A 24,943-nucleotide genomic window follows, 5' to 3' on the forward strand; every position below is an offset into this window, starting at 1 on the left:
CTACTGCAAAGCATCATAAAATGCCCTGTTTAATGTCAAAGTTAATTGTTTTTTTGGGCTTCATGCAAGAAGTACTTTATTATCATTAGGTGACAACTTTGGAGCCATATTGGAAGGGTGGAAGCAAGGCTTTACTGGCAGTAGTTTTAATATGCATGCTCCAGCAATGGCATGAGGACACAGCATGTTTACATTCTTCAGTGTCTTGTCTTGGCCTGTAGATGACATATCACACTCAACCCAGTAATTAGTCCAACAACATTGGCATGCTCTGATAATGAAATGTACCAACATTGAATTACACTATTCTTGATAGTCTGACAATGTTTTAACAGTAGTAATTAAAACCATTAGCATAAGGTAGCATTGTTTCATTTGCAACTAATTTCATAGATGAATCCCTTGGACATTATACTTGAAATTCGTTTTATATATACATATAAAATAATCCTTTTGGTATTAAACTTGAAACTTGTATACATATAAAGTAATTCCCTGGGCATTATGCTTGAATCTAATTTTGTACATATAAGTAATCAATTGGGCATTATGCTTGAAATTTAATTATTTATATATGTAGGAAGGTGGTCCCTTGGGCACTATACTTGAAACTAATCTCATACATATAATAATTCCATGTACATTATACATACATCTAATCTTATATGCACAAAATAATGTGGACAATATATTTGAAACTAATCTGAGATTAATATAAAATAATTCATTTGACATTATATTTACAACTTATTTTATATATATAAATAACACCTTGGACAATAAATTTGAAACCAGTGTTACACCTGTAAAATAATCCCTTGGTTATCTTTTTTACCAAGTTTTACTTTTATATCTTTTATATCTTAACTAATTATGTATTATTTATGTTTTGAAATGAATATTTGAAAGGTTTAAAGACTTTATAAGTTTATCTCAACATTGCCTCATTTGCTCAAGACTTATGATCTTGTGCAAGTGTAAGCTAATTTCGTCAAAGGCTTGTGCATCTCTCCTGAAGGTACTGTAATATTGCCTGGAGGTGTTGTTGACTTGTGTCAAGATGAAAAATAAACTGTAAAGGACAGAAAAGGAAAATTAAGTATTTGTGAAAAGAAAAAAGAGCTGAAAATATAAATATCTTGTAAGATATTCTATGAACAATTTAAAGGTGTGGATATTTTTATAATTCTTAAACATTTCAATGTATTTTATGTTAATGATAGTATCTACAATTATTGATATGATAGAGAAAATGAACAATAAAGTAGAAACCTTTACCTTAAAAACTTTTGATATTTCTTTAAGAAGTTTTAGAAGTTATGTAAATGATATATAAAAACTACAGTATGTCCAAAAGTATTTTTATACTTATATCACCTTGCCCTCAAACTTTTAAGTGTTTGAGTGCAAAGAAGTACAATTAATAAATAACATTTTTAGTAGAAACACTAAACTGTTGTCATTCTTTGTGTACAAGGTATTTATAATCTTTAGCAAAATCTTGCAAGTTTTTATGAGGGTACATTAAGAAATCTCAGTTACACTTATGTATTGTTGCAAAAGTGAAATTCAGGTACAGTCCCTTTCAAGTTACAGGAACCAAAACTAAAAGGGTAAATAGATGGAACTTAAATTTGACATAAAGAAAAACTACTGTTGATAAATATTAACTTGTGTGGGTTGAGTTTCATAATTTTGGCAGAAAATAGTTGGAAAAATTAAACATTGTTCTATTAATTGTAAGATGGCCTAGACCAGCAAAAAAGAAATATCCTGTTCTTTGAAATAATAATTAGTTTGCTTAAACACTCAAGAAGCACGTTTTTGCTTTACAGGTTATCTTATATGAGTACAAATTTTCTTTCTTTAGTTTAAATATCAACAGAAATTGAGCCAATCAATCATAATGAATTCTTGTGGAATTCAATCATAATGTGGAATAGCTAGTTCAAAACACAATAAAAGATTGATCTGTTATAAATTTTTAATGCATTATTCTTTTTCAGTTGATTAGTATAATAGTTTTAAAATATTGCATGCTCATATGATGTATCTGTGTTATAGTACTTTTTTTTCTCCCTTTTTCAGATATCCCAATTCTTCCAACTGTCACTGCCCGCATCACATTTCAAGATTTTCAATTCAAAAATGAGATTCCTGATTCTCTTTTTGAGATCCCATCGAATTATCAGGAAGATCCCACTCGTTTTCCAGATTTATGATGTTTGGCAGACTTAACCCTTCTCTCAGTGGAGACACGACCTTTGTGGCCGTCCTTTTTCCACCAGCCACAAAGTTACAGGTCTTCCTCCATACTAGGCAATCCCTCAGAGCTAGTTCTAGACCTGCCTGTTTCCTTTGGCTGTGGCAGTCCTTATTCTTCAAGTCTGTCAGTGTTTTTTGACCAGTAAATAACACCATCCTGTATATTTTATGTACAGATATAGTTTTATTGCATAATATTTTATGATTGTATCATAAATATTTATTGAGTTACTTCTAGTTACTAGTGTGTCCATCAACACATTTTAACTTGTTTGTTGTGTTCAAAGAATGTGCTACATATTGTGAAAATTTTAAATGTTAGAAATATAAAACAGTACTAAATATTGTTTAGAATTCTGTTCAGCTGGTATGTCTTTTATCAGCATACAAGGATTGATTTGATAACATTTTGATGATGGTTTGTACCTTTTGTCTTTTTATCAGGTTAGTAGTTCTGTTCTGTGGTCTTAAGTAATGAGAATATAAAAGCTCTCATATTTTGAAAATTCAAAATACATGTATGAAATAATTGAGATTCACACTAAAACTTCAACATGAAGTTTCAAAGCCTTCTTTTTTGTTGTGGTTTTTTTTTTGGGGGGGACAGTTTAAATGTACAGAAACCAAGCTTGAGGTTTGTAAGAAATAGTTGTGGAATTTGCCATTTTCATTGAAAAAGTGGTATATTTTAATACATTAAAGAGTAAATCACAAAATGTAAATTTTAAGCTTATTTTGAACAATCATACACAAGGTATTTTTTAACTCCATTGAAACTTTATATATTTTTATTTGTTCCAAGAACACTTTTACAGTGAAATTACTACCAGTAAACATTTTCTTTGTGGATGTTTAAAAAATGGTGATAAAATGCCAGCTAAAATTAAATAATGTTACTTATGATGGTGTTTTGAGTATATACTTTGTTATTTAGCCTCTCATTTCTTCTGTTTAAACCAATGTCAAGGCATATTATTTTAACCTTCTTAACTTTGACTAGTTTTATAGAGTTAACTGAAGAAATAACTATATGGAATCTGCATGAAAGGATGGTGGAAAAAGTGATAACTGGTAAACGTTTTTTGCAGTTTGGGGATTTTTGTTAGATATGCTTAACTATTTCATTAGTTGTCTTTTTGTTAGATATGCTTAACTATTTCATTAGTTGTCTTTTTGTTAGATATGCTTAACTATTTCATTAGTTGTCTTAAATAGTTATAGCAAATTATAAAACATTTTTTTCTAAAAATTTAGAAAGTTTGTAATTTCTAAGAGTGCTATGCAACATTTTATGACATGCAATATAAATTGTGAGAATGAAAAATGTGGATAGTTTATTGATAATAGTTAAATGAAATGGTTTTTGTGTGTTTTAAGGTGTTTTGTGACCTATTAGTTAGTATACCTTGAACTTGACTTGCAATTTGTGGGTTGGTTTCAATCCTGTCACCAAACACAATCACCTTTCAGCCATAGAGATATTATAATATGACAGTGAATTCCACTTTACAATAGTAAATGAGTTGGTAATAGGTAGTGTTGACTGGCTGCCTTTCCACTAGTCTATCACTTGTCCATTAAAGATAGCTAGGATCAATAGCCATTGAGTAGTTTTGTACAAATTCAACAAACAAACACAAATTGTAATTCCATTATAATTAAGAGTGATCATAACATAAACAAGCAAATGTTGAATATAAACCCTTAATGGGAGGAAGAAGGAAATTATAAGTGAGTAAAAAATGTTTTCTAGCATTGTAAAAGTTAATAGTTTTAAGTATTGAGACAAGGCCTTAAACATAAAATAACTTAAATTCACAAAGTACATACAGTGTATCAAACCTGTTGTGAATTTATCAAAACATACAAGGGCTGTTCAAAAAATACGCGGATTGACGTCATAAAACAAAATGTACTTTATTTAGAAGTTACAGGTCTGGGACCCCTTCAAAGTACTCTCCTCCCCAATGCACACACTTATCCAAACGGTGTTTCCACTTGTTGAAACAGTCCTGGTACGCTTCTTTTGTAATGTCCTCCAGCTCCTTCGTCTCATTTGCCTTAATCTCAGGAATCGTCTCAAATCTTCTTCCTTTCAAGGGTCTTTTGAGTTTGGGGAACAAGAAAAAATCGCAAGGAGCAAGGTCAGGTGAGTAGGGGGGGGGGAGAACAGTGATCGAGAGTTTGGCCAAAAACTCACGAGTTCTGAGGCACAAATTTCGCAGCAGCGTGGTGCATCTTTAATTTTTCAGTCAAAATCTCGTAACAAGATCCAACTGATATCCCACACTCTTCAGCAAGCTCCTTGACAGTCAGATGTCGATTTGCCCGCACCTGGGTGTTGATTTTGTCGACGTGTGGGTCGTCAGTTGACGTGGAAGGATGTCCAGGACGCTCATCATCTTCAATGGACTGTCGACCATCCTGAAAACGTTCATGCCACTTGAAACATGCCGTACGCTTCATAGCAACATCACCATAAGCCGTGTTAGGCATAGCAAAAGTTTCAGTCGCAGATTTTCCAAGTTTAACACAAAATTTCACAGCAAGTCGTTGCTCCTTCAGGTCATTCATTCTGAAATCCGCCAAACGAAAAAATCGCACTTCACTTAAAACCGCGTAGCTAATACACAAATGAAGATATCTGCAATCGGGAAATGGCGTCGTAATCAGCTGATCTGTGCAAACCTAGCGACACCAAGCGGATTCCCCTGGAACCAACTGGAGCTGCGCAATTCAAACAGTCCGCGTATTTTTTGAACAGACCTCGTATACCAAGGGGAAACAAAAAATGCAATTTATATGTTAATGATTTAGATAGTAAGTTAATAGGCTTTGGTTTGTCTGTTTTTCTTAAAATGTAGCTGAAATTATTGACATTTAATAGACATGTCATTAAATATGCCAGTAAACATCTCCAGAACATAAATACTGGTCATTTATTTGTCAACAAAATATACATTTATTAATAAAGTTAGGATGGACTTGATTTTTTGAGCACTAAAAACAAGTGAAAATCTTAAATATCACTTTAAATGCATTATGCTAGTCTAAAATAAGTATTTGTATTAATTTTTATAGAATAAATGAAAATGACTTGTATAAGTATCTTTCAAATTTACCAACCCTATCTCTTTGCCATTGTTATGTACAGAAAACACAATTCTGCAATTTTTGCTTCAGTGTGGGTAAAAATACACCATGACCAAATGAACTTTAAAATATAAGTGCCCAAGCATTTTATTCAAACTATATATATTTTTGTATCTACAGTACATCATGCATTTTAAAACAAGTGCAAAGTTAATGTAGTGGCAAAAGTGTAGTAACCCTTAACAATAAATTTTTCTTTAGAACTGGTGAATTGTTTTTAGCTTCAATAAACTCTTATACTGCCCAACCAGATTCAACTACAGACTTTGCAGGTGATTCTAAAGAAAACAGATAACCCAAGGGCACTAATGTGTTATTTAGTACAATGAACCAAAGTAATAAAGTTTTCCCCCCTCCTGTGTGTTTTGTTGAAGTAGATTGTATGTGATAATGCTGTAACATTCGAGAAGGATGGCATAAGATTGTTTTGCCTGTAATGTGCTAATGATTAGCATTGGAAAGACCTGAGTTCACTAAACACATAGTAATTTTACTCTATTTCGAATTTCCTATTTTACTTACTTTTAATTTAATATTTCACTTTCATACCAGTGCCATTAACACCTATGTCCTTTTTTGTATAGCAGTAATTTGAAGTTTATGACTGAATAAAAAATCTAATGTTGAGGAACAAAACTATTTGATGTCCTCAGATTCAGTTGTTAGTTAATATAATTTATGGTCAAACTTCTCACCAAAAATTGTATCAAGAGCATTATTTTTGGTATTAATCTATTGCTGGCCCAGCATGGCCAGGTGGGAGTAAGGCATTCGATGCATAATCTGAGGGTTGCGGGTTCAAATCCCTCTTGCACCTAACGTACGTGCCCTTTCACCCATGGGAGCATTATAATGTTACAGTCAGTTTCACAGTTCATTGGTAAAAGAGTAGCCCAAGAGTTGGAAGTGGGTGGTGATGACTAGTCTTACACTGCTAAAGTATGGATTGCTAGTGCAGATAGCCCTTATGTGGCTTTGTGCGAAATTCAAAAACTAATCTATTGCTGCAAATATTATAACATTTTGCTCTGTCAAGAACATTGAAAGTTTTATCAAAAGATGGAAATTAGAAGTAAAGTTAATTTTTGTTTAGTTTTATAAATTTAGAATTTATTAAAGATAAAAATGTATGGATGACATTTAGCAAATTAGCCAATTAATGCAAAGCTAAAGGCAAAACCTTTTACAAAAGTTTCCCAAATGTTTAGATACAGGTAAAAGTAATAACTTTGGATCATATTTTGTGTAAGGTTATTTCAGCTTAGCTTTTATTAAATTAATGATGCTTCAGATTTGCACATTGTATTCACAACACATGTTGTTGCTGAAGATTGTGCCGTAGACTTTAAAACAACAATGTTGGAGAAATTAACATGTAAACCAGTTATATATCAAAATACATCTTAATTTATTACATAATTCCACACTTGACACTTTGTGCTCTTCTTCATAATAAAAATGTGATTTATATATTCATCTATTTTTTTGTACTCAGTTATAGCATTGGATCTTATTACATTTTAAAGAAAATGTATTTTAAAAAGTTGTTTATTCAGTTAATACTTTCTCTGATGAAAATTCCCTGGCATCTTACTGAATAAAAATGTTTATATGTCCTGTAAACTAGCAGCTTCTATATTAATTAACTAGTAAACAATTTAGAAGAAAAACTAACTTTTCTCATATACAAAAAGTTTCAGGTTAAGTTTCTTCTATTTGTGGTTTAGCATGTTAGGTGTTACCTGATATTTGTGTGTTACTGCTACCTTAGATTTGTCAAAAATTTTGTGTGTCACTGTATTAAAGATCAGTAAAAAATTAAATCATTAATTTATTAACAAAGTTATGTATGTATAAATCATAAATTATTTTCTGTTGTTTGTTATCAAACAAAATGTGGATGTTTTTATACTTATTTTGGCAGTAAAACAAGTATTTTTTATTACTCATAAGAAAATTAGGCTTTGTCCAAAACCTATTTAAAAATTGAAAAAAATGATAGATCAAGCATTCTGAAACATTTACACAGCAAAAGGTGATGAATTTTGCCAATGTTGTAAAAGTTTTGCTGTTTTTCAAAAAATTCCCTGAAACAATTAAAATTTAAATATATTTACAGAACAATGAAAATTAATTTGTACTAATGTTTTTGGCTATTTCTTTGGGAATTCACAATGTGAGAAATCAATATATTGATTTTGATATTATTTTTAAACTGTTTTTATTAGCAGTATTAAACTATTATACAAATACAAAAAAATTAATTAATTATACGACAGGATCACAGGATAAAGTATTGAAAGTTTGTGTAAAAAATGGTGTGCACTATTTTATTATACTTTTATGCCTTGTAAGGGATGACGTTTTTCTTCAGTTTCTAGTTGTTCGAGGAAAGTTATTTCTGTGTTATACTTTAAACGTACCCTGTAAACTTTCTGTTAAACAAAGGTGATACTAATAATACTAAGAAAATTAAAATCCATAACCTATGAGAGTGGCTGAGATCTTAAATTAAGGGTTAAGTCTGCCATTTATGGACTATTTAAGAAGTTACGGAGTACCTGCAAAAATATGGCGTCATCAACAGTATGGTCGCGTTGTGTTGTTTTATGTATATCAACAAGAAGTGATCGTTGTGAAATTTTATCTATAAGGCCTTCAAATGAGTCATATTGAGGCTTCTATTTGTGTGTGACATAGATTTGCAAGGTTGTATTATTTTTGTTTAAGTTATACAACCATTAAAGTTGTAAATCACTTTTAAAACGTATTGTGCGTATGACTCAAACCTTCTGAAAATATCAATCATAAAGTGTACCTTTACTTTCCTCGTGTGTTTTGTAGCACTGATCTCTGAACTCGTACTTTATTATGTGGAGTGTAGCGTGTAGTAACATGAGTCTATTTTGTATATCTGTTTGAAATTATAAAATAGGTAGAACTTTATCCTCCGTGTTTTTAAACTATTGCATCACGACAATGATGTTTTGACCTTTCCAGCAGTGCTCATGGACAAGATATGCTCAACTGGTTCGGAAGTTTCACTTGGAAAACTTTGGGTAATTTCATGCACGTTAAATGTATTATTTGTAAATGTACATTCATATAAAGTTTTGTTAGTGAAGTAAAATGTCTGGATAAAACTATTTCACCTAGTATTTATATTTTCATTTTCCACACCAGTTTTGTTCTACTTGCAGCAACTCATCATGAGGGAAATTGAAATATCTTAGCGGCTGTTTGTTAGTAACTAGTAATCGCAGTGTTCATACCCGACTGTAGAAAAGTGAACATGTTCTAAAAAGTTTGTTTTTTTTTCTGGAAAGTAGTACACAGGAAAAGTGCTCAGATAATGTTCTTTAGCCATTCGCAACTCGTTATGATTCAATATACAAAACTCGAATTTTTCATAAATTTTACTGATATAAACTAATATTTTTATATATTAAAACTGCTACCTTTTATTGAAAAAAAGCAGAACTACATTCAAAAACTACATCAATAATGATATAATTAAACTCACGCACAGTCCTAGTGAAAGTCTTATTATGAAAATAGTAGTTTTTAAAGAATTGTATCCTGTTATAAAGAAATAATTTGCTAATTGTCTGAATCTTTAATACCGAAGGTGTAAAAGTTTATATATGTATTTGTTTTCATATACGTTTATAAACCTCAATTACCATTTCTGGCATAGAGATCTTGTATTACAGCACAACAGTTAGCACCATAGTATTTATTATTTCGGTCACATACGTAGATATGTATAGATGCCCACGCCATTGCACCATTACAGTAACATTGAAACTTAAGATTTTCAACAAACAGACAATAAACAAGTTGGTTGTGACATGCAAGGTTTTTTTGTTTTGTTTTTATAAGCTGACAGATTGTGTTTCATGAAGATCAATATGTTTATATCTCATACTCATTGAGACCCTTCTCGTCCACGTTAAGTGTTTATAGTTTATATATTAGCCTGTGCTTCAAGTCTCACAAAAATAAAAAAATTAAGTGCGTTTGCATAATGATCAAGAAATAATTTAATTTTATAGGAAATATTTTTGTTTCTGTTGACACGTAGAAATAAATACTTAGAACAGTATTCGTCTAGGTATTGGTAAGGTAAAAACTGGATAACTAGCTATCTGTTCTGTCCAAAACTCGTATCGAAACCCTAATTTTAGCATAATAAGACTGCTGACTTGCCACTGGGGGGGGGGGACTAGGAGGAAAGTAACTGTAATTTTCGTTTAGAATATATTAACTTTAAGAAGTTATAAAAAGTATGCCTCTTAATAATTACTCAGTTTCTTATCAAAATTATATTTCATATACGTTCAGAACTGCTTGATTGCGAACCCAAGTGAAATGTATATTTTAAAGAATACTTAATGTTCTTATAAGAACAAAAGAATAGTATTTTGTGGAATTTGTTACCAATTTCTGCTCTATAAATAAAAGCAACATAACTTTTCCAGACACGGGTGTTATGAATGTTTTTGAAAGTATAACTTTTTACATTGAAAATGTACGTTTTCTAATAATTTTCAATGAAGTATTACAACATGTGTTTACAAATATACCGTTACGAAATTATACCATCTCAGGGTTAACGTGCTATTGATGGCTCGTCGTTTCTGCCCTTGGGTTCATTTTAGTGAAAAGAAGGCGATTTCCCCTGTCATTAATCTTATATAAGTCAAGTAAATAGATCTTAAACAAATAATCTAAGAATCTCGATCTCTTCTCAGAAAATGAAAGTATTGTGATTTCACCATTTGAATATACGTGCCTTTAATGTATAACGGACTTATATTATTCGAAATAAAATTTTATAATGTTTTATTATTTATTTTGCAATAGCTCAATTGTACAAATTATTTTTTATCAAAATTACGAAAAACTAGATACACAAAGTTTCTTTTGTCATTATGAACAAGAGAATAATTGCGATTTTACTTTACAAAGACAATTTCTCTTACATGGTTGAAAACAGTAAGTCCACAGTGGTTTCTTACATAATGGTGTGTAGATTAGTCTCCCAAGATTTCATCCCATCTTCAACCCCCCATTAGCACAGCGGTATGTTTGCGGACTTATAACGCTAGAAATCGGGTTTCGATACCTGTGGTGGGCAGAGCACAGCCAGTTGTATAGCTTTGTGCTTATTTCCAAACAAATCTCTTCAATAGTAAAAGCACACACGGACGCATATGTTCGATCACATCTAAACATTTTTAATCCACGTTATTTAAGATATAAAGATGCTTCTTTTTCATTGTGGTATGAACTAGCCCATGATGCATTGTAGATCTTAATGTGCAGTTCAGTATTCGGTTTGACAAGAATTTGGGGAAGGTGCTGTTCACTATTTTCCCTTCCTCTAACCTATAAGTATAAATTAGGGATAACCACAGTGGATAGTACATGAGAAACATTTTGTAAATATACGGAAACAAGCATCAAGCTAAATTATTTATTTCAATAAGAGTTAATGACCTTTTGTATACCTTGGTTAGATATACACAAATTGGTCTATATTGAAAGTCATTATGGAAGCAGTGAAAAAAAGTGTAAATGAATTGCACCAGAGTACACTTACATGACTGTAGGTTATACTGTGATTGGCTGTCATTCAATAGTACAAAAGGTATCAAAATTTCACCAACTAGAATGATACGCTGTTTTATATTTATTGCAAAATATAACCAGTCATCATTATCAGGTATTGATTTGCCAGCTCATGTGCATTGCTTTGGAGGAAACCATTGGCCTCAAGGTAAGATGACAGATAGCTTAGGACAGTTATATCATAGTTTCTAGGCAGAATCAGCGCGAAGAGAAAGCTGAGAAGAAGTCAAAAGTGAAATGGCTTAGCGTGAATTCGACGGGGACATCACTGTGGTGCTTGAGAATACCTTGAAAAAACATCTGGAAGTGATGGGTGACATAATCTATGACTTTTCTAAAGTGAGATTTGGCATTCTTGAATGCAAGAGACTGCAGCACGTGCGTTTACTAAGTAGGCAGCAGTAGAGAATTAAAGGCATGAAGCAGAAGTTGAAAGAGTTCGGGCAGCAGTGGAAAGCACTTTGTGATGAAGAAAAGCAAGGGTTTGTAGAGCTTTATAAGTGGTTACACCAAAGTTAGCCTCACTGACACGTACTGAGCAATAATGATATAAAAGATAGATAAGAGAGCATCAGAGGAATGTTTTTTTTAGAAAATGTTACCAATTCACAAAGAAGCTATTTGAGCAGAGTAAGAGAGGTGAACTCGAAGTACCTCAAGAGCAGCTGGAGGAGCACCTCAAATGCATTTACTCTGATAAAAATTAGAAGACACTGATACATGAGATAGTGGGATTGATAAGTCCTGACAGAGAGTTTGATACAGCTGAAATAAATCTGACAGGTTAAAAGGCTCATTATGAGAGCAGGAGTAGCTTTTGTTCCAGGTAGTTTCTCTGGAAGTTGATGAAAGCTGTTTCGAGGAAGGATAAAGTTTCATATTTACGTGGTAGAGATCCATTTGCACTGGCAATATCAAGCTACACCACACTCAGATCTCTTTGTTTCTTTGCTTCCTGAATAGTATTCGTGTCATGTCATGCTTCTATGCTTCAAACATCGTATTTCTTAATAGAAACTTTACTTAGGCCATTAATTAGGAAGGATTAAGTTTCATATTTATGGAATAAAGCTGAAGTAATGTACTTTCTTAAGAAGAGAGTTGAAGCGACAATACCCAGTTTCGACCAACTTCGCTGCTGAATGTGGATGGCAAAATCATATTGGTGGAAATAGTAAAAGAAATAATTTAATCATTTTTCTGTAGAATGGCCTAATTAGCGTTTCTGTTCAGAAATACGATGTTTAAAGCATAGAAGCATGACATCACACGAATACTATTCAGGAAGCAAAGAAACAAAAAGATCTGAGTGTGGTGTAGCTTGATATTGCCAGTGCATATGGATCTCTACCACGTACATTGATCGAGTATTGTAAAAAAAGACTTGTTCCGGATTCCTGATAAGGTAAAGGATTTCATTATGAGATACTACACAGATTTACAGATGCAATTCTCAACCCGAGTGTATACAATCAGCTGGGTGATCATTGAATTTGGTTTTCCAGTGGGATGTACTGCGAGGTCCGTTCAAAAAATACGCGGACTGTTTGAATTGCGCGGCTCCAGTTGGTTCCAGAGGAATCCGCTTGGTGTCGTTAGGTTCGCACAGATCAGCTGATTACGACGCCATTTCCCGATTGCAGATATCTTCATTTGTGTATTAGCTACGCGGTTTTAAGTGAAGTGCGATTTTTTCGTTTGGCGGATTTCAGAATGAATGACCTGAAGGAGCAACGACTTGCTGTGAAATATTGTGTTAAACTTGGAAAATCTGCGACTGAAACTTTTGCTATGCTTAACACGGCTTACGGTGATGTTTCTATGAAGCGTACAGCATGTTTCAAGTGGCATGAACGTTTCAAGGATGGTCGACAGTCCATTGAAGATGATGAGCGTCCTGGACGTCCTTCCACGTCGACAAAATCAACACCCTGGTGCGGGCAAATCAACGTCTGACTGTCAGGGAGCTTGCTGAAGAGTGTGAGATATCAGTTGGATCTTGTTACGAGATTTTGACCGAAAAATTGAAGATGCACCGCGTTGCTGCGAAATTCAGCCCTCAGAACTCGTGAGTTTTTGGCCAAACACTCGATCACTGTTCTTCCCCACCCCCCTACTCACCTGACCTTGCTCCATGCGATTTTTTCTTGTTCCCGAAACTCAAAAGACTCTTGAAAGGAAGAAGATTTGAGACGATTCCCGAGATTAAGGCAAATCCGACGAAGGAACTGGAGGACATTACAAAAGAAGCGTACCAGGACTGTTTCAACAAATGGAAACACCGTTGGGATAAGTGTGTGCATTGGGGAGGAGAGTACTTTGAAGGGGTCCCAGACCTGTAACTTCTAAATAAAGTACATTTTGTTTTATGACATCAGTCCGCGTATTTTTTGAACAGCTCTCGTATATCTTCTATTTTATTTGTCCTTGCACTGAAAGTCTTCATCAGAGCTGCTGAGAAGGTTGGTCCAGAGATAGCATTCCATAAAGTAGAAGGGCTTCCACTGATACATATATTTATGGATGACTTGACCTTACGCAATCCAAGTGAAGAGGCAGCATTTGGCAATCTCGGCTAATCCTGGGGACGAATGAAGCTAAAACTGAAAAGGCACGTAGTTTGGTTTTAAAGTAGGGGAGCTGTGTAACGAAGACAATTCATCAATCCAGGAGCCACCTGTAAAAAGCCTTCAAAGGTGGTACACTGACTAATTGAAAGACACTCAGGAAGTGCCTAAGCAAGAATGGAGAGTCTGGAAGTAATTGATAAGTGTGATCTACCAGAATAGGTTAATCTTTAATGTCTGTAGTATGGCATTATTCCATAAATCATGTGGTCATTCATTGTATATGAAGTTGAAATTAGCCATGTAGAAGGGATGGAGTACCAAATGAAAAACTGTATGAAAAAGTTTGGGAGTTCCTGGTTGTTTGAACAATGTTGCATTACTTATCTTCTACACGAAGTTAGTGTTACCAGTGAAATATCTTATAAAGAGCTCAGATTTTCAAAGTTCCTTCATGATTCTAAAATAATCAGAATATCTTGTAAGAGATATCTAACCTGCTGTTAGATCTTATAGAAAATGGACTACTGAGAAAACAGTTAATGAGGCACTCTACAGATTTAGGCATAAGGAGGTTGTTGGAGTTATCCAAGTTGGGCATCATTGTTTAAGATGCTGATGACCAAGAATGAGATGAGGTAGTTTTTCAAGAGACTTGGGGAAACCGACAAGGAAAGAAAACTAACCACAGCAGTTGGTTAGGTTAAACTAGCTGTTTCAACAAGATGGGAATCTGTACAGCAGTGGACTTTATCATTAAATGTACTCTGGAGGGTGGAGCCACTTAGTTTCATTTCTCTGGAGTTCTACATATGATCTGCTCCTCACTCCATCTAATTTAGTATTTGATATGATGACAATTCAGGTTTCTGCCATTATTATGATAGGAAGGGAATGTTGCAGCATATCCTGAGTTAATGCCTATCAGATCTCTCTGATACCATGAACACCTGTCGTCATAACAACGTACTTCAAGTTATTGTTGATGCAGTTAGAAAGAGAGAGTGCAGAAAGCTAATGAAGAAGCAGTAGTAACTCACTCCAGACAGTTCATCACCTTCGTCAAAGAGAATCTTGGGCCAGATAGTTATGAAGTAGTCTACAAAACACAGCATACTCTTCTGTGTAAATGAATAGAAGATATCAGATTTTGAAGGGGATGGAAATGTTCGATCTGAAGCTACAGTCACAAACCTCAGACTGTATATTATTATCTAATTAGCTATTCAGTGGCAAATAATCATTGATGAGCTGACTGTATTATAGGAAGAAAATATCCAGGAAGATCATCCATCGAGGTTCGCCAAATATGTTGAACTGTGGTCTTCGTGAGAATAAAGAAAGAAAAGAAATGTTCTATCCATTTAAAATTTTCTGTCAAAGTTTCGTTGCAGGTTTGCTTCATTAGTTGATGTGAGATTCAGGAGTGGTGTGGTGAGAGAACTGTGCAGAAGTGCAAATGAATCAGACTTATCACGAATGTGGTTAAGATATAAGTGAAAAGTATATCCATCTGGAAAGAAGAACAAGTTCACCAGTGGAGGATAATACGAGTACGCTGCTGGCCACCACCCCAATGAAGTATTTAGTTTTAAAAGACCGGAACTTCTATTGCTGGGTGGCGCATAGCTGGTGATCCTGCTGGTGTCAGTACTGAAGACAACTACAATCTTCAGCTTTTATGTGATTGGATCCGATCCAACTTATCAGATGGTGTAACACTAAAATAATGCTTATATATTATTTAAGTCACCAGGTACAATACCTATAGATTTATGTGCAGTAGTGTAGTGAATGTATCCATGGCTTCCAGAGCAGAGCCCATGTGACAAATTTGCAAAAATGAAAGTTTGAGGTAGTAAGAGCTAATCTGTATGACAGATCCAGGAGATATTTTATGTTTCTGTAGAAACCGTATGAAAATTTGTAAAGTACATAAAAGCAGTACTTTTAATAATTTTTAGAACTTCTGAGTTGAAATAAAGTTGAATATTTAACATGTCAATTATACTATATCTGCTATATCCAGTGTTGACAAGCCTTTTGTCTAATCCCATGGCTAATCATGACAACTTATATAGACACGTTAGTGACTTAAGGAATATTAATTTCATCAAAACTACTGTAATGGTGTAAACTAGAGTAAGTGAACCGTAATTATTATCAGTTACAGATAAAAGTGGTCAATGTATAAAACTTATGCTCTTCAAAAGTAACATTAAATACCACTGCTTAAAAAAGATTATCAAATCAGAAGATTTTAAAGGCATTAGACTGGAAACAACGAGATAAGCAGTATTGAAGGATGGTACTTTTTATTGCTTCATGGAAGAGAGGAGAACAGATACACAATTACTTCGTTACATTTACAGTGAGACATGCTGGGGACCAATCAATACAAAGGTTGGCTGCAATTCAAACAATGGCGTTGGAAATCCACACGTAATTAATGACACTCCGTTGACAGGTGATAAATAAAATGTGGTATTTTGTAACAAATAAGAAGGCACTAATACAACGTTTATTGAGAAAAATCTTTCCACATGTCCCAAGCAACAAAATAAACGTAATCAAGAAGAATGTCCATCTGGAAACTACCAAGAGGGTTTGGGTTCACAAAGATCATTCAGTCATAACTCCTCTTAAGCTGTTATATATCTCAAACAGCTATAGTTTGAAATGGATACTTGTGCTATTCTGCATAATGATATATTCAGTATTATTATTATTCAAGTCACCAGGTACATCATATAAGTTACATACACTTCTAAACATATATTAAACTGAGAAGAACAGACAGCAAAATAATATTAATTCTGTTACAAATGTTAGATATTTGGAGATTTTTGTAAAGCGCTCCGCTAGTACAGCGGTAAGTCTACGGATTTATAACGCTAAAATTAGGTGTTCAATTCCTCCCGATCTATCTTTGCTACTAGAAAAAACACACACCTTTTGAAAAAGAAAATTACTATTCAGATTTTTATGTTTTAATCAAAAGTTTAGCTCTTAAAATTATTATAATTTAAAAAAGTACCTTAAACTGAATCACATAAGTGAAAAAATTGAAATACAATAAAGTAAAATATGCAATTAGAAATTATTCCTTTTCGTAACAGCTGGCTTCTTTTCCTTCAACTCAATGTTAAGAGTGATTTATACATTTGTTGTTAAGTTATTGTATATTTATGGTGTTTGTTTTGGTCTATTTTATTGTGTGTGTTTTTATCACATATTTGATTATCTTTGTCTAGTTTCTATTTCTTTCATTTGAATTTGACTTACTAATATTCTATATACAAATTTCCAGAACCTTCGGTTAGTTTGGTTTTAATTTACTCACCTGTTGATCTCGAACTGGGAGTATTATAAATAAAACAATAGAAATTATATACATTTTATGCCTGGTTCATTTTGTTACGCAGTAGATTTTCCAATAGAGAAGGTCAAGTGTTATCTGACGCTGTTGCAGTCACATCCTCTCTCTGTGTATACTTTCTGTTTCCGTTTAATTGTAAGTTTGCTTATCTACATTAATGTTGTACAGAATATAAAGTGTTTATGCGTTTCTTTAACTCGCTGAGTTCTTTTTTAAATAAGGGTATATTTCATACTCAAGCCATTCAGTAAATCAACTCTACGCGTGGTGTGAACTATTCTAATTCTTAAAGGTTCTGAAAAGTAAAAAATAATAGCTGTCAAAATAAAAAAATTGTCAAGTAAGGTTAGCTTCTGGAATGATATCGAAAATAAATGTTTAAGTTTTAAGGTTATCAGTTCTGTGCTTGTTATATTAGTCAGATGTTATATAATTATGTGAAACGTTACGTCCATAAGGGAAAATATGCAACGCCCTTTACAAATATAGTCTATATCAATGCCAATAACCCGTCTATCTGGGTAATAATGTTTTTCAACACGATTCGCAATTCTGATATATAGTTTTGTGGAATAATTCATTCGTATATGAGTAGAAACGTTATAATTACGGTTTAAACATATATCTATATAAATATAATAGTACTGTTTGTTGTATGTCCATCTAATCATCTTGCAGTGTGTTAATGGATCTTCGCCAAAATTGGGGGTAAATTTTCGGTTTTGCAGTATTTGTGGGCGTTTTTACAACTACAATCGCTGATTAAGGTATGGGCTTACCGGGCTGAAGCCCAGGGCCTCAAGCTTTGACTATAAATGTATTGCACCCAGAGATTGTGTCTCGAGTGGTTCTCTGTAAGTTGAAAAGTCTATGGTCAATAAAACCCTTAATGCAGCCTTGTACAACTACTTCACCTAATGTAGATGGACCAAACTTGGTATGAAGGTTTGTTGGGTTAATGCTAAGATGCATAAGAACTTGCGGTTTCATATTTTGTGTTTTGCAGTTTTAATGGATGTTTGTGCGTTTTTCACAATAACATAAAAGGGAAGCAACTTTTCATTAATCATTAATTTACGTAACTCTCGTCCAGAGGATGGATACTCCAGCTAGTATTAAAATCAAGTAATATTTTTGTTTTGGAAATAATTCATTTATAGACTATAACAACGTGAAAAAGCTTTTCAAGTACGTGCTATAGGCCTTGCACAAGTTGTTTCATTTAATGTTATATATCCAAACTTAATTATGGAGGCTGGTTATTAAAGTTATTTGTATTTTGTTTTCCTTATGCCTTTCTCTTATAGGAATCAATAGGTGTTTAAAGTGCCTAAGTTCAAAGAAAGTTTCTTGTTTGTTTTTTTGCGAATGTTATTATTTATAATAAGTCATATATTTCTGGTATTAGTTATCACTTGTATTAAGTAATTAATATAGTTCTTTAGTCTTGGTATTGCTTACAGTTTCGTAGCAAGTGATGAATATTTATTCCTGATTTTGTTTATATTTTGTTTGGAAGTTATATATGTCAGAGACATAGCTGTGGCCTTTAACATGTACAATTATGCTAAGTAGAGGGGTCCTTCGCTGTTACAGCGGTAAGTCTGCGTATTTACGACGCGAAAATCAGGTGTTCGATTCCCCTCGGTGGACTCAGCAGATAGCCCGATGTGGCTTTGCTATATGAAAACACACTCACACACTAGGTAGAGGGTCCTTTACCGAATGCCAAAAATCTGCGTTTAGAATATTTCAGGTAGTTTAGAAGAAAGGGATCGGATGGGTACATTGTTTATTCTTTTTTATGTTTTGATTCGTATTATTCTGTGATGAATTAATTACGAACTACTGAAGAAATGAAGGATAAAGATGTTTATTCGTCTATGTTTTTGTATTTATTCTATAAATAACAATTTATGTTCCAGACCCTTGACATTTCCCACACTGAAAAGAGATAGAGTCATTTTTAGTACTCAGAGTATCCTATATCCTTTTTATATACACATTTTGAAAATATATGTATTGATTTTTTTATTATCAAAAATACATTTGCATAGGGATATTGTATATATTTACATGTATTAAATGCTATATAAATATTTTACTTTACTTTTATAGTGCTGTTTTCGTTGCAGTCATACGTTGTAACAACACGTAGTTTGTTTACACAACAGTCACGCCATTAAGGTGCCCTTTGGAACAATAATAAATATCATCAGAGGCGGTCTTTGAGGTTATTGAATTAATTTATTTATTAATAGTGCTCTTGCCTTTAGCTTTCCGCCAATACTTTTCCATTTCAACTCTCTTACTGTGAATAAATAGTCTTAAAAATTAGAAAATTCTGGGAATGCTATTTATATGAGAAGTAATCAGTAATAAATACTAGTTGAGTATCTTCAACTACTGAGTACAGATGCTTTAGTTTATTACTGTCCAGGGTGAAGGAAAGGTCACCTAAACATAAATCACGTGATGTACTATAACATTAGTGAGTTTTCGTTTGAAGAAAAAAGGGTAAAAAAGACACATTTAGTATGAATATTGTATGAAATGTTTTTAACTGGTTACTTACTTTGAAGTTTAAGTCATACGAATACTGAGCAGAGAAATTCTGGTGCCTTTTTCATGGGCACGTTTGTAGATTACTTACACAAAATATTTTAAATAAAAACATGATACACCAAATTTGCTCCTAATTGATTAAACCTTTTTCTGATTTTGTATATATTGTAATAACACATTATTTCATATTAAGCAATGACCTTACAATTATTCATAACAAAACACATGTTGAATTATTGTAGCGTTGTGAAATATAACTTTGTACTCGTTGAAACCAAATAGTTACTTCAAAGTATTAGCTCCCACTCCTGTGGCTCAGTGGTAAAATGTCGGCCTGAAAACGCAAAACTCAGGTTTCTATACCATCAGTAATTAGACAGCCCACTGTACAGGACAGGAAACAAATAAACATTCAACTAGCCCAGTAAAGGATTTGTTTGTTTGTTTTGGAATTTCGCACAAAGCAACTCAAGGGCTATCTGTGCTAGCCGTCCCTAATTTAGCAGTGTAAGACTAGAGGGAAGGCAGCTCGTCTTCACCACCCACCGCCAACTCTTGGGCTACTCTTTTACCAACGAAAAGTGGGATTGACCTCACATAATAACGCCCCCACGGCTGGGAGGGCGAGCATGTTTGGCGCGACTCGGGCGCGAACCCGCGACCCTCAGATTACGCCTTAACGCGCTAGGCCATGCCAAACCCCCAGTAAAGGAACTACCTGGTTTTATTGTTTTTGTATTGAATATTCGTTGTAATCTTTGCGTAGAGAATCGGAGATAAAAGTAAACCTAGACTACGTCATACATTAGTTAAAATGTAGAGAATATTGAAGATTCGGATTTCTTGTTCTGTCACTTTTAATAATTTTGTATTATTCAAAAATTCTCATAATTTTCCCAAACATTTTATAGATATTTCGTGTGTTTGTTAAACGTACTTTATTGAACGTCGTGTATCTAATTGTAAAGTAACTTAATTCCTGCCCTTGTGGAGTAAATAACTCATAGTGGAGACAAGCACTCGTGTGTCTGCCTCTCTATGTTGTCGCTGCACAAAGTTATTGGTATTTTCAATGTATAGCTATGTTGGATATATGCAGAGACTGAGACGCAGGTAACTCTAGTCTCAACCCTCTTATTTTCTTTTTTTTTCTAATAAATCAAATGGTTTGATATGTGTGTGCTTAGTACTTTTATATGTCTTTGCAGAATTTGAACTTCCAGAGACATTTTATCTGTGGTATTCATCCAGTATAGTTGTAGTTTGATAAGTTGTTCACCCTATGCAATCGGTACAGCCATATCATACATTGTTATTTATGGTAATAACGTAACTTAATACCACGTGATTCTAAACTCTCTTTAATTACTAAAATGTCATAGAATTTAGTAAATTTCTTCTGAAAGGTTAGGAATAAATAATCAATAATAACCGTTCACCCATATGATTCTTTAAAAACTTGAGCTAGTTTTTTCATTCTATAGCTTTGATGCCGTAAGTCAACCGTGTTTAATCCGAATGACAAAAAATTAAAAACAGTCCACTGTAAAAATGTTAATCTTATAGCTCATGTACACCTACGCAAAATTTTCGTTAAGAATGAGCGGTTGTGGTTCGTTTTGATTTCGCACAAAGCTACGCAAGGGCTATCTGCGCAGTCGCCCCTAATTCAGCAGTGTAAGACTAGAGGGAAGGCAGCTAGTCATCACCAGCCACCGCCAACTCTTGGACTACTCATTTACCAACGAATCGGGGGATTGACCGTCACATTATAACGCCCCCACGGCTGCAAGGACGAGCATGTTTGGTGTGACGGGGATTCGAACCTAGCACAAATAGTCCTTGTGTGGCTTTGCGCGAAATTCAAAATAAATCAAACAAAAACACGCCTTAAAGTTTACGCGTCGCAGTTCGCTGATGATGTAGCAATTTGGAAAAGTGCCCTTACACCAGAAATAGCAACCACTAACTTACAACCACAACTAAACAGATTATATGAATACTGTCAAAAATATAGAATTAAAATAAACACAGCGAAGACACAATTAGCAATATTTTCAAAATCAACGAAACATCAAAAAGTTCAACTCCAGATCTTCATGAACGGAGAGCTTCTCCAAACTGCTACATCTGCAAAATTTTTAAGGTTAACATATGATTCTAAACTTACCTGGATAAAACATGTAAATAACATAAAACTTAAAATTTGGTGAAGAATACTCATTTATAAGTCATATACTCGTGATATACTCGTAAATTATGCCAGGAGTCTAACTGGTAAAAACTACGGAACAACACCAGAAAACATCATTAAAATATACAAGACATACATTAGACCATTAATAGACTATGCAGCTCCTGTATGGATTATTGTAAGTGAAAAACAAATACAAACCAAACTCCAAACATTACAAAATACACTAATTACATCAGCATACAGAGTACCAAAAACCACTTCCTCAAAGTTCATGCACAATTACTCAAACACACAAACAATACCAGATAGACTTCTACATAGTACAATAAAATATTTTGATAAAAATTGGCGAAGAAATGAGTTGTTATGCGAACAAGACAGATATTGCACATATGATGAAGAGAGACCAAAACACCTCTCCCCATTAAACTTGTACATCAGATCTTTAAGATAAAATCAAATTTAAAATAATAATAAAATAGTGCGAAAATAAAACAGGCCACTTACGTTCTAGACTTATTTAAAAAAATAAATAAATAAAAAATGAAAGAACAATATAAATGGACATTGCTCTGAAAAGGACTAGATTTAAAGTTATGCTATTACTTCAGCCATTTTGTATTTACTCTAAATGTATTAATCAGGTCATTCCAAGTAAGTAATGGAAGGAAGAAGAGGTCTAGTGTACCTGATCCTCCTGGGTATACAAATATATATACCCAAACACCTAGAGACAGAGAGAGAGCTTTAAAGTTTATAAACCGACGCGCGGAGAGAGAGTATTATAATATTGCTGGTTTCCTAGAGTTAGTACACTCTAAACCTCGGAAGCAATATCTGTAATAAACATGTATTTCAGAACGGCTGGTATGGGTATTAACACTTTTATTGATAAAGAGAGAACAATGTTTCGACCTTTCTAGGTCATCTGAAGATGACATACCGCTGTGCCACTGAGGGAGGGGGGACTTTTAAAAGACTTGAAACCCCTCCCGAACTTTTAGAGTTACATAGGGCTGCGTCAAATATATCATTACCCTTTCTTTCTAATCCCTTTCGTATCAGATGCGACAATGAAACAATTTATTTAATAAGCTATAAAAATTTGGAGTTGTTATTTCAGGCTATAACATGTTGGCCTAATCTAAAATTATGCACATACATCAATTAGATTTCCTTTTCTTTCTCAAATTCGAGAATTACATAAACTATCCCATCATCTCTTTTTCGGCTTTGAAATTTTCACAAACTATTTCGCTTTCTCTATTTCCAACATCAAGCACAGTCTATGTAACACCCACAAATAGCGTAAATTTTATTGCAGTGATATACGTAAACGCTCAGTAAGAGAGTAGCTGACCGAGTTTTCAGAGTTGATGTAAAAAAATAGAAATAAAAGTTTGAATACTTCAAACAAAATAATCAAAATGTTTATTTCATTTAACGCAAAATGTGAAGGATTTACTATTATATATCTGTTCAAATATCGATGTTTTTTTAAATTTAAATTTATAATTAGAAATATGCATAACTCTCTCTCTTTTTCGGGATTTGGGTGATCTTATGTACCCTGGAGGGTCAGGTACGCTTTGACCTCTTCCTCCTTCCTTTACTTTCGTGATCATGCAGTTTGGGTTGGTATAGCTACTGTTTTAGGGTCAAAGTGGTCTGAGTTTACGCCGACCCTTTTCAGGGCAATGTTCATGTTCTAGTTTCGTACATTTGTCGATATTATTTGTCTAGTTCGATGATAGCCTTTTTTTCCTTCCTTATATATATAATTATTTATTTTTAATATTTTTTATTTATCTTTAAAATATATGTTGATTAGGGAGAGAGGTTTAGGACTATCTTCATCATGTATGCGGTACCTATTTGTTCGCATAATAATTCATTTTTTATCCAATTTTATCAAAATACGTTATTGTACTATGTAGGAGTCTATCTGGTATGGTTGATAAGTTTGAATATTTATGTATAAATTGAGATGATGTTGCCCTGAGAACTCTATATGCTGTTGTTAGGAGTGTGTTTTGTATCAGTGATGACGAGAAAACCCACTTGTAGAGAAAAATATATGTAAAAACGACTGGTTTGGGCTGAGGAAATTTTTTTTTGTAGAGTAGCAAACAACGTTTCGACCTTCTCCGGTCATCGTCAGGTTCACAAAGAAAGAAAGGGGGTTGTATAACTGAGTGTATGTATGTAGATGGCGTGCTTAGATGTTTGAACATATCTTAAAATATAGGTATAATTGATGTTGTTGTTTTGAATTAAGCACAAACCTACACAATGGGCTATCTGTGCTCTGCCCACCACGGGTATCGAAACACGGTTTTTAGCGTTTTAAGTCCGCAAACATACCGCTGAGTCACTGGGAGGCAATACAGATATAAAGGTGTTCCTTTGTATTGGTTTATTTTGAGCTGGAGTTGTTGTATAAGTAAGGCTTCTTTAATTTTGCATTTATTTTTGTTTGTTTCTTTATTTAGTATTTGGGTGTTTCCTGTGGTTATGTTGTATTTATTTGAGTTACAGTGTTCGAAAACGTGTGAAGGTGACTTTTTGTACTCTAAATTTGGTTTCCATTTTTCTACTTGTTTCTCCAGTATAGAAGTCGTGGCAGTTATCGCATTGTATTTTATAAATAACGTTGGTGTGGTGTTTGTCAGTGTAGCTTTTACATAGTATAAACCTTAGTTTTGTGCCTGGTTTTTGAACAAATTTGGTACTAAGTGGGATGTCATATTTTGTTACTACTTTTTGCCAAATGTTGATTATTTTTCTGCTCAGTTTTTGTTCTGTTTCATGTGCTGAATCCCAAGGAATGTATGGTCCAGTATGGGTGATTTTTCGGTGGATTTCTGAAGTCTGCAAGATAGACTTAGAACTTTATATCCCATCAATAGACATTCCCAGCAACCAATTAGCAACCCTCATAGATTTCATCACGATGAAGATAAACTTCATGTTCAACAACCACAACTATATACAAACAAATGGCCTAAGCATGGGCAACCCAGTATCACCAGTTCTAAACAATATATTTATGACTCAAGTTGAACACAAGCAATTAACACAGCATTACCTCCACCACTATACTGGTACATATTATGTAGATGACACGACTGCGAGATTCACATCTACAGAACACACACTTACTTTTTTCAATCACATTAATGC

At 33.6% G+C, this 24,943-nt stretch overlaps 1 protein-coding gene across 5 annotated transcripts in view; it reads left to right on the plus strand.

Moving 5' to 3' along the window:
• Positions 1-8,564, plus strand: part of LOC143224775 (ankyrin repeat domain-containing protein 13C-like) — an 83,300-nt gene extending 74,736 nt beyond the window's left edge. For 4 of the 5 annotated variants that reach the window (XM_076453066.1, XM_076453088.1, XM_076453079.1 and 1 more), the window contains one exon: positions 2,089-8,564. In XM_076453066.1, the coding sequence (XP_076309181.1) occupies positions 2,089-2,222 (134 nt within the window). In that variant the 3' untranslated portion in view covers positions 2,223-8,564. Of the gene's footprint in view, positions 1-1,018; positions 1,169-2,088 lie in introns of all 5 variants that reach the window. The other variant, XR_013013435.1, reaches the window with a different exon arrangement.
• Positions 8,565-24,943: the final 16,379 nt, after the last annotated feature.

Source organism: Tachypleus tridentatus, chromosome 1, assembly GCF_004210375.1.
Source record: "Tachypleus tridentatus isolate NWPU-2018 chromosome 1, ASM421037v1, whole genome shotgun sequence".
Lineage (NCBI taxonomy): Eukaryota > Metazoa > Arthropoda > Merostomata > Xiphosura > Limulidae > Tachypleus > Tachypleus tridentatus.